The following is a 10307-nucleotide window of genomic DNA, read 5'->3' as shown; positions in this document are numbered from 1 at the left end:
ATGCAAAAAATTACAAACTTAACTGGAAGTTTGAATCCATTTTCAGTTTCTCTTCCAGTTAAGGACTTCTTTTTTAAATGCTTTGCTTTTTTCTGCTTCTGTTTATCACAAACTGACATCTATATTATTGGGACAACATGTCATTTAGATCCTATTCTTTTTCTAATCTAGAAGGAAAATTTTTAATTCACAACACTGATCAGAAATGTTCTCTTCAACTATTCTGACCATAACCAAACAATAGATATCCACATTATTTCCCTTACATTCAGGATACTGCACTCTTTTTTGATGTTGGAGGGGTTTTTTGGTTGTGTTGTGGAGTTTTGTTCTTATTAATTTTTTTCCATCTATTCTATTTGGATTTTACAGTTTTGAACAGCAGCTGCACATGAAAACAACAGAAGTTTTTTCAGAGCCAGGTTAGCATTCACAATTACTGCAGTTCTTTAATTTTTTGCATTTTTTTTTCAAAAACAGAACAAAGATGATAGTTTCATATTTCAATTCAGCTGAACAACATTTGGTTTTCATCAAGGCTGAGTATGTACTCATCTTGAAAAAGGCATCTATAAATTTTGCCGAAATTAAGAAAAAACTTGCCCTAAACTTATGTCTGACTCACATTATTCAGCACAACACAGTAGATGGCAAAACAAACAATCCTTGAAGCTAAAAAGAGCCTACTAGAAATAATCTAGTAATGATAGCTACAATAAAGCAATAGAAAGCTAACAGAAATACTTAATTTTCTTCTTAGGAATTATTTCCTTTTAGCTCCTGATACTCTACTTGAAACCCCTAGGAGTTACTGCTGCCTTTGTCAGAAGCACTCACCTTCAGTCAATGAGAGATGCTGACAGATAAAGACCAAATAAAATAAAGGTTAGAAAATACTTTGTGGTCTACTTAGCATACAGAACATTGCATCTGACAGCTTTTAAAAAAACCACTTTCATTACTTCAACTGAACTTTGTGTGAGATCTAATTCTCTTCCTGCTCAATACTGAACATCACAGCAGAGCCATCACTACTCAGTGTGACCTTGCCAGCAATAAGCTTGCATAACTTCTCAAAGGTACCACAGAGGCGATTCACTTTGGGAAACGAAAAGATTGTTGCAAGAGGTATGTAAACCTCATTTCCACTGATAAATGGTTCCATCTGTTTTTCAACAACCAGTTTTCCAAGATAGTCTGAAAAACAGTCCATTGAAGGTTGGAATTTGGATTTTCTCTCAGGATCATCACTGTACTCCTCACGTATTGACATTAAACGGTGCTTAATGATTTCGGCTGTGAAAATAACTTCACTGATCACTGCATTCTGCAAGTATTTTTCATCTTTAAGACTTGGGTACACTGCTTTGAAGACCTTTACAATATACAAAAATACATGAAATGTTTTATCACTATTACAAGCTCAGATTTTAACATTTGCTGTCCAAAAAAGCTTTTAAAATGTGAATATTATTTTTTATTCAATCCTGTTTTGCTTATTAAACAGTTTCAGGTAACAAAAACAAGGCAATAGGGGCTGGTTTTCTGTATTACAACTACACTGGCAGATAACTGAACTTAAACATCCCAAAACCCAGCAGGCTATACCTCCAAGCTACAGTTGTAGATGAGAAAAGGTAAAGCCCTGCAATTCTTTACCTCTTTTTAATAATTCTCTTACTTCTCACATTACGGGGTTCTTACGGGGGACAGTTCCAGAGTGATGGAGATTCTAAACTACTTCTGAACTGGCATCTGGAAACCAAGACTACAGCATGAAATTTATTGTATTCAGAGTAAAACATTAAATATTCTCTCACAGCTGTAAGGAATGCTAAAAATAAACTGTGACATCAAAATCTGTGAACTTGTAGCGTGTTCTACACTGAGCTATACTGCGAGACAATTAAGGAAACTAAGCAGGCAATCTCATTCCCACCAGGTTACTAGGAAGTGCTTTACACCAACAGACTACCAATGAAGTTCTGCTGTTTATAGTTATTTCTTACTTTCCAACTACATCTTCAAATGTTGAATTATTCCTATAAATTAGTAACCTAATAAAAATGAATTTGATAAGAAACATACAGCATTAACATTAATATCAAAGGATACCCATGTCAAAACTCTCTCCAAAATGACCCTGCAATGGGAGCTAATGAAAGCAATTTCTAGTACATGTCCATCACCTAGATGTATTTCCAAGTTTGGTGAACACTAAAGAGACATTCATGATTCTATTAATGGTAGTAGACAGGTGACATTTCACATGCACAGAAATTTCAAATACAGAAATTAAAAATGTTTTTATAGCTTGGAAACCATAAAAGATAAACCCATAACACCACTTTATCTTTCAGTTTAGGTCACAAGCCATTTGAAGATACTTAGATATTTTTACACAAAGAAATGAAATATTAGAGTTTGTTCATTGAAACAAATAATTTAAGGCCTTATAAAATTGAATAAAACCCCAAAAGTGTATTTATCTTTGCATTGCTACTTCATGTCAGCTCTGAAAAAATTTTGATTTATACCACATGGCATTTAGTATGAAATGCTTTTCTAAAAATTTTTTATGTATCTGAAAAATCTGTGCCATTGTCAACAACTACATAATAAATAAAATTAATGACCAGAGGAAAAATAGCTGGCAGAAAGGAGAAATTTCATTCCAAGGATGGAAGTATCTTAACATAAGAATGATTACCCATATTGTTATTTAGCAAATACCCTAAAAGTTTAAGGCTTTTGTACAGCTGGAAACACAAAGAATGAGGCTGTCTTGTTTTCTGATTACAATCAGAGCTAAGACAGGACAGTAGCAGTTTTTCATGGTAACAACCTCACATGCAGTCATAGACAACTTCATCCTTTATTCATACTCTAAAGGAAGAAAATAATACTTACTGTTTTGTAAGCTGCTTCAGTGGGTTTCTCAGACTGAACTGATTCACCAGTTTGAGGATATTTTCTCACAAACACACCTATTTGGGTACAAAACCCAACCTTCTCCATTCCTGCTGGTGGGTGCCCAACGCCAGTAAATTCCACTGAGTAACCATAGCATCGAGCAGCCTCTTGAGCCCTAAGACAAATTATTCCAGTTATATAAAATTATCATCTTTCCATGTGATAAAGATCCATTCTTAAGGAGAAGCAAGACTCTAAGGCTGTTAAGGCTTGAAGGTAATTTCTCTAACAATATTCCCATGCCTGAAGATAAGCACTATCACATCTTGTATGAGAGCTGTAAGATGCCTACCATAGTCTGAATCATTTAGTATCATTTAGCCATCCAAACATTACTGTTTCTTCTAAAATATGTGCATAGAATGCTAATGTTAATTCTCACAGTTGCTTATTCACCAACCTGGAAGTCAGGTAAAAAAACAATTTTCAAGAACAAAATTATTTGAAAAGAACCCATAAAAAACATACACACCTCTAAACGACAAGAGACCAGTTAATAGAGGAAGTGTGGTTAGAAAGACTAAAATCTACCTAATCAAGGTTACAACAGTGTACATAACATCTAAATGAAAAGTATCTTGTAGTACCTCAGCCAGTGTGAATAAAGGCATGAGGCAGGGAACCAAAATTGTGCTACCTACCCATATCATTCTCCATGAAAAAGAAAACTAAATTAACATCTCGTGTATTTTAGAGATGTAATATTTCTATTTCACAACATAAAGGCTTTCTCATGTTTACAGCTCAAAAAACTCCCACACTTCTTCAGTGATATCAATATTTTTAATTCACATCTCTCTAAAAGCAAAATCTAAATCTACTTGAAGTCATAGAAATTGTCTCTAAGGTATTCTAAGGTAGCTAATTACAGGCATGTTTTAGTATCATTATGTAAGGAAAAATACATGCTTCCAGCTTTGCAAAACTATCAACTCAAAAATCACTGGATACTTTAAAGTGTATGGCAGAAACAACATAGTTTAAGGGGAAAAACTTCCAGAATACATACACCAAGAGCTGGCTACTGAGATATGGCATTCTTTACTGTACCATGTATTTTATTCCACAACTGCTAGACAGCTGAATGTTATCACAGCATCTCACTTTCTCTTATTTTTATTACATTCCTGATATTAAGGGTAAGATAGATCTCATGTAACCCTCTGTCATGTGCATATGATTTGCATTAAATCCTTCACTGTGCCATGATCCATTAAACTATCCTGTCTTCAACATGCCACACTGCTGTGGTTATTTGATACTCTTGCTGAGTGCTTTGATTACACACCATATACAGCAAGCCCATTTCATGGATTTTATGAAGAATTTCCATAGCAGGGTATTATGCAAAAAGATTAATTTCAACTGTGTTAATTTTAATGAAGATACATAAAAAGTAGTAAAAGTTATAAATCTTTTTTTGCAGAGCAGTTACAGTAAAAGCCAATTTAACCACCATCATATAATACAAAATCCACAGATTATGCTTAACTGCTCTCAACAGCAAAGAAACCACCAAACCAGGAGGTGACACTTCACTGACAACAAACCACACAAGTGAACCATTCTGAAAATGCACAGACATTCATTTCTCACACTACTGGGCACTCAGAACTGCATCAAATGCATCCAGCATATGATGTTCTGTACCTTACCAGTTTTGAAACTGTGCTTGGCTCCACTCGAATTTGTGGTCTGGATGCCTGTATGACATCACTCTTGAAAGCAAAGGGTTAAATTCAGAATTTGGAGTGCTGATCACAACTATGCTTGGAGCCATGAAACCAAACACCACTTCAGGAAACTTCTTCAGCTCTGATTCATCCAGGTGTTCTATTCTGAAAAGAGTAAGTTGATGTCTGTGTTTAAAACCACATCACTATAATCTTAACAACCAGTGAAAATAACCCCAAACCCATGTCTGTAACTTGTAATTTTACACCTACTTCTGCTATATGAGTACTGGCACTGTGGCCATGTGGCAGCACGGGGCTTTTGTCTGAGCAAATCTCCTCTTGCATTTTGTACTTTTTCATCAGTATCCTCTTCCCACCATAAACACTACTTGAACTGCTTAGTATGGTTAATTTAAACATAAGTTTAGACATAAGACATCCATGCTTCTACTTTCTACTTTTCTAATTCTACTCTGCTTGAAAGGTTTGATCAAGCCTGTTCAGAGCATGCACAGAACTCCAAACTGAACTCTAATAGACTTAAAAAAACATTTTGTATTGGCCTAATACTCACAGTTCAATACATGTCACCAAGTCAAAACCAAGCATACAGGGATCTTTATGGGCAACTGAACCATGATGCAAGGTAACAGTTAGGGATCTTTCAGATGGCTGCAAATAATCAACAGGAAGAGGAGACAAAGTATGCCTACAAAAGTATTAAAAATATGATGTTACAGGAAGGACCTTAAGACAAGATAAATAGTACATGTAAATGGACTAGCTAACACCCTAGCTAGCATAGATACTTCATGAATCTCAAAAAGGTTAACTGCTTTACATGGATATAAAAAAGTATATTCAATACAAACACATTTTGTAACTACCTACAATAGGACAGAAAGAAGTTAATCCAGAAACTGTTCTTTGTGTTTACAAGAATTTCTATTATACTCTCAAGTCACTTGGAAAGCCACTTGTAAACTTTGATAATAGTTCAATTCCAGACACACGGTAAGTCTGGTTTAGACAAGCTTTGCAGGGTTTCGGGGGGAGTTTTAGGCAAGCATATTACCTATTTTTTCCAAGTAAAATACACAGAGAAGCCAAAGTACATGTGCAAATTTCATTCTGAAATACAGCACTAGAGAAAACACACAATAGATATTAAATATAAAAGGTTACTTCTCTTCGTTCTTGAGAAAGAGCAAGAGATCCTACATATTTACTGAAATTGCATTAATCTGCTTTCAAGAAACCTATGTTCATCCATCGGACCAGTGCTTCAAAGATCAAAAGAACCTCTCATTTTAAAGAGGTTCTAAACCAGACACCACACACTGAGCTAACCTTCCTATTTCAAAATGATAAAAAAGAACAAGTCCCCACCACGGTGACTAATAATTCCATGTACATTTCAAAAAGATCAAAACTGGTCCTTCTGAAGACAATAATGTCACATATAAGCATACATAGATATTCCTAACACCATGCATTAGTGCCCTTACAAACAGTGAATTTTTCACACGTACACACTCTGAGGATCTCTCTTCAGCACTGCAGGAGAGGAGGTAGAGAATAGGCAATAAAGTGAAACCCATGAAGGAGTGAGGGGTAGAGGGAAAGTGTTTTTAAAATTTACATTACTTCTTATTATCCTACTCTGATTTTGATAATAAATTCAACCATTTTCCCCAAGTCAAATCTGGTTTGCCCATGATGGTAACTGATGAGTGATTTCTCCCTGCCCTTTAACTCATGAACATTTTGGTGTATTTTCTCTCTCTGTCCAGCCAAGGAAGGGGAGTGATAGAGCAGCTTTTTGTGAGCTCCTGGCCTCCAGCCAGAGTCAACCCACCACACCACTAGGTCAAGATAAACACAAACCTCAAAACAAAGAGCTTACATTTTCTCTTTCATCACATTTGCACAGATATCTAGCCCAGCTAACACTTCAATGCAACTGCAGAATTTCAGCATCCAGAGAAGGCTGCAATCAGCACATCCTAAATCTGCCACCTGTAAATTAGATATTAAAAAATGTATAAATGCTATATATTTCTAAGTAATTTCAGAGACTTGCATAAAATTAAAATTCCATACTTATCAAAGTAACTTTTTAATGATAAAGCATTTCAGAATCATAACTAAAATTTATAGCTGCAAGCAAGCAGTATAGATGCAGGAAAGATTTAAAAATTCTTTTTTAAAAATGTATATGAAGAACCTGCAAGGTTTTTTAAAAAGAACTAACTTTTGTTACTACAGCTATAAAACAAGTACATGTAGGACATCCCACTGGATTCTGGAAAATGTCTCCCACATGAGTAACAGTAAGGTATGATTTTAAATATAAAAGCTGCATCAATTTTCACATTCACCACTGCTTTTCACTGGGCTCCACAACACTCCCTCCAAAACACGGAGAACAGGCTTACCAGCAGCCAAGTTAGCAGCAAAGAATGCATAAAACAAGTTTACAGGTTCGGTCTAATGTTTAAGCAGGGAACTCTGAGGATATTCAGGCCATGAAGTCAAAGAATAGATATTTTTTCCTGTAAGCTAAGGAGATAGTTGAGTACGTAAACCAACTCCCACTGTTCTTTCTCAGGCTCAGTCAAGGTTGAAACATACTGCCTTTCTCTATGTGAAAACCTTGAGTTGTTTCTGTCCAGTTTATCTACCGCCTGTATAAACAGTGAGCTCACCCTCCCACCCCTTCCACATCCTGAAGCAGAAAATTCAAACCTTTAAAGACAGATGCAACACTGGTGAATATGTTCTACTTGAAAGCAGATTACAGTGCCACGGCATCATAGACTGGATTTTTATTAGCTACTAGAAGGATGATTACATAAGTAATGCAGGTGCATTAGTTTCTTGCACGGCCTTTAAGATATTAACATCAGTTTAAGGGCTAAACACTGCAGACTTGAGAAGATCTTTTGGGGAAGGAAGCCAGGAAGACACATCAGAAGCCAGCAAACACTACAGAATGTTACTTAAATAATTTAACTTTTCACAGTGAGTAGTGAAACAAAAATTGTGATATATTGGGGGAACACACATGTGGAAGGATACAAGACCTTAAGAAAATGGAGATGAGATAGCTTCACATAATCCCACACCCAGTGTCACTTCTAATCTAAGACTATCCATGCAAATGGTAAGGTAAACCTGATACACTACATGGAACTAACAGCTCTGTAAAGCAAAACCCAACTGTGAGGAAAGCAGCTTGAACCAAATTCCATAGCATTAAATTAAAAACACAATGCCCACTACTCTCAAAAATAGCCGAAGGCATTTCTCTTGTTTAAATATTCTCCTCTCCCATCAAGTAACATTAATTTTATGTACCTCTGAGAAAAAACATATCACTATGTTTTCTGTGGTTTCTGCTAAATCCATTCAGTTTTAACACTTCCTCCACTACTATTATTTGGCAATTAGGTCAACAGGTTATTTACACTTTTTGTCTTCCTGAGATACGAACTGTCAACTTACTTTCAAGTTTATAACCTAAAGAGAGAAAACATACCAACCTTCTTAGGTTTGTATTTCTCCACTAAATCTTTAACGAACTGGTGGCGTTGCTTGTACAAAGGAGGTTCAAATTTAATAATTTGTGTAAACTCTTCTTGGAAGTTCTGATCCATAGTATTCTGGCAAGGCTAAAATAAAAAGTTAACTCTTATTTTCTGAAGCATTTCATAACCTATCCAATTACAAACTTTCCTGTTTTCAGCGGTTTTTGAGTCCCAGTTGACCAGGGGTAGACCTGATCTGAGTCCTATTCAAAGAATGACAAAAATACTGGGATTAGCACGATTAGGCTGTTCTCTCCACATATCATTATCTAAAGAACCTTTTGTAAACAACTATAAATCGTATACAAATCTAAAAAAGCAAATTTCATAATCTGTCACTATCCATCCAGCACACCTGGACAGAGACTACAACCAAACGTTACAACCAAACGCATCTGGGCCAAGCCTGCACACAACTTGATTGCTCTACGAGGTCTTTTACACACAAATAAAATTCCGTGTTTGTGTATATATACGCACAATCCGGCTCGGTGTTCAGGCCAGTTCCCCGCTGTCTCAGGAGCTAAGCGGGCCTGCTGGGCTCCCTTCAGCAGTGCCCGTGTGAGGGGCCATCCGCGGCACCACCGCCTGACCCCCCCCGGCTCCTGAGCGGCCCCGACCCCGGCCCCGACTCCTGAGTGGCCCCGACCCCCCCCCCCCCCGGCTCCTGAGCCGCCCCGGGCCTGAACCCCGCCGGCTCCCCACCCCCGACAGCCACTGCTTCCCAGCCCCCTGCCCCCTGCCGGCGCTCCACCCGCCTCCCGCTCCACGTCTCTCCCACGGCGAGCTCCTGCCCGGCACAAGCGGCCGCCCCCACGGGGCTGCGGCACCTCCGGGGAGCGCCGGGAGCGCTCAGTGCCAGCCCTCAGTGCGGGATATGCCATAAGGCCCTTCTGTGCGAGACGATAAACCAGCGGCAGCGACCGTCCGAGGGCCCACCTGTTGTACTGATCCGTGCCAGCCTCCCTCAGCGTAATTAAAAGGTGATTGGCGGTGGCCAGCGGTGTCCCTACTTTTTTACACAAAACCCCAGAAGTTTCGCCACTCCTCACTGCGAGTCCTTTGCGGCGCTGCTGTCTAAAGCCGTGTTTGCTGCGCCGCAGAGGGTATACGCGCTCTTGTGCTGGTTGCTGTATGCAGTGAACTAGACCTGTCTGGGTGAGAGAGGTAAAGAGCACAAACTCGATGTGTTTTGCAGGGTTTCATTGGGTCTTTTCCACACTGGGACAAGTTTGTCTCTCAGTGAGCAGGCAGCTGCGTAGCTGCAGGGTGAAAGTGGAAAGGAAAGCATGGCTCTAAATGTTCCATTTCTTCTGTTAACAGCAGTAAAGCGTTTGCTAATCACAGGGCAAGGCTGTTATTAGTAGAGTGTAGACCTGGGACCTAAAAGGAGGCAGGACTCTGGTGGCAGTGAAGATAAAGATTTGTTAGGTTAGATCATAATCCAATGTCCTTTAAGATCTCAAAATATACTGGAAATGCATGTGCCAACTCTTGGCTAACATTTTAAGTTTCATGGCCTAGACAGAACACACAGTTTCTCCTTTCAGCTGTTGAGCAATTGTTTAACCCTGAGCTATTACTTAGTACCTATATCTCAATTACATAATTCTATAAACTCTGCACAAGTGGTGATTTTTTAACCTCAGAGAGAAAGTTTATTAATAGAAGTATTTCATTTACCAGCTTACAGTTCTATGGATTTTAGTATCCTGTGAAATTTTACTTATAAGTCAGTATAATGGATTCTTTAGAACAAAGTAAGTACAGAGAACAGTAGTAAAGTTCACTGTAAAATTTAATTCATAACACATTGTAAATTCCCACAATGTCCTCCTAATAGTTTGTAAGAATTCACCCCAAAATGTTCCAAAACTGTAAGTGAAACCTTGAGAATTATCAGCTGTTATAATTCTCCACTATGAACAATATAATCACAGATATATGCTTTCTGATTATTCCGTATTAGATGATGACATTGGATTGGAGAGCCAATCTTTGGAAGACTGGCAACATGAAAGAGAGAATGAGCACTCTTTGGAGTTTTGAGCTAGAAAATCTGCTTTGA

General features: G+C 37.9%; 1 protein-coding gene across 1 annotated transcript; it reads right to left on the bottom strand.

The window, feature by feature from the left end:
- Positions 1-159: 159 nt before the first annotated feature.
- Positions 160-9089, bottom strand: HENMT1 (HEN methyltransferase 1). The gene is made up of 7 exons (XM_058842818.1): positions 9070-9089; positions 8195-8323; positions 6556-6668; positions 5224-5358; positions 4629-4811; positions 2911-3088; positions 160-1375 (listed from the first exon to the last, which is right to left on the bottom strand). The coding sequence occupies exons 2-7, from the start codon at positions 8306-8308 to the stop codon at positions 986-988; spliced, it is 1113 nt and encodes a 370-aa protein (XP_058698801.1). The 5' UTR covers positions 8309-8323; positions 9070-9089; the 3' UTR covers positions 160-985.
- Positions 9090-10307: the final 1218 nt, after the last annotated feature.

The sequence above is a fragment of the Poecile atricapillus genome, chromosome 7 (assembly GCF_030490865.1).
Source record: "Poecile atricapillus isolate bPoeAtr1 chromosome 7, bPoeAtr1.hap1, whole genome shotgun sequence".
NCBI classification, from domain to species: domain Eukaryota; kingdom Metazoa; phylum Chordata; class Aves; order Passeriformes; family Paridae; genus Poecile; species Poecile atricapillus.
This window is presented reverse-complemented; position numbering and strand designations above follow the sequence as displayed.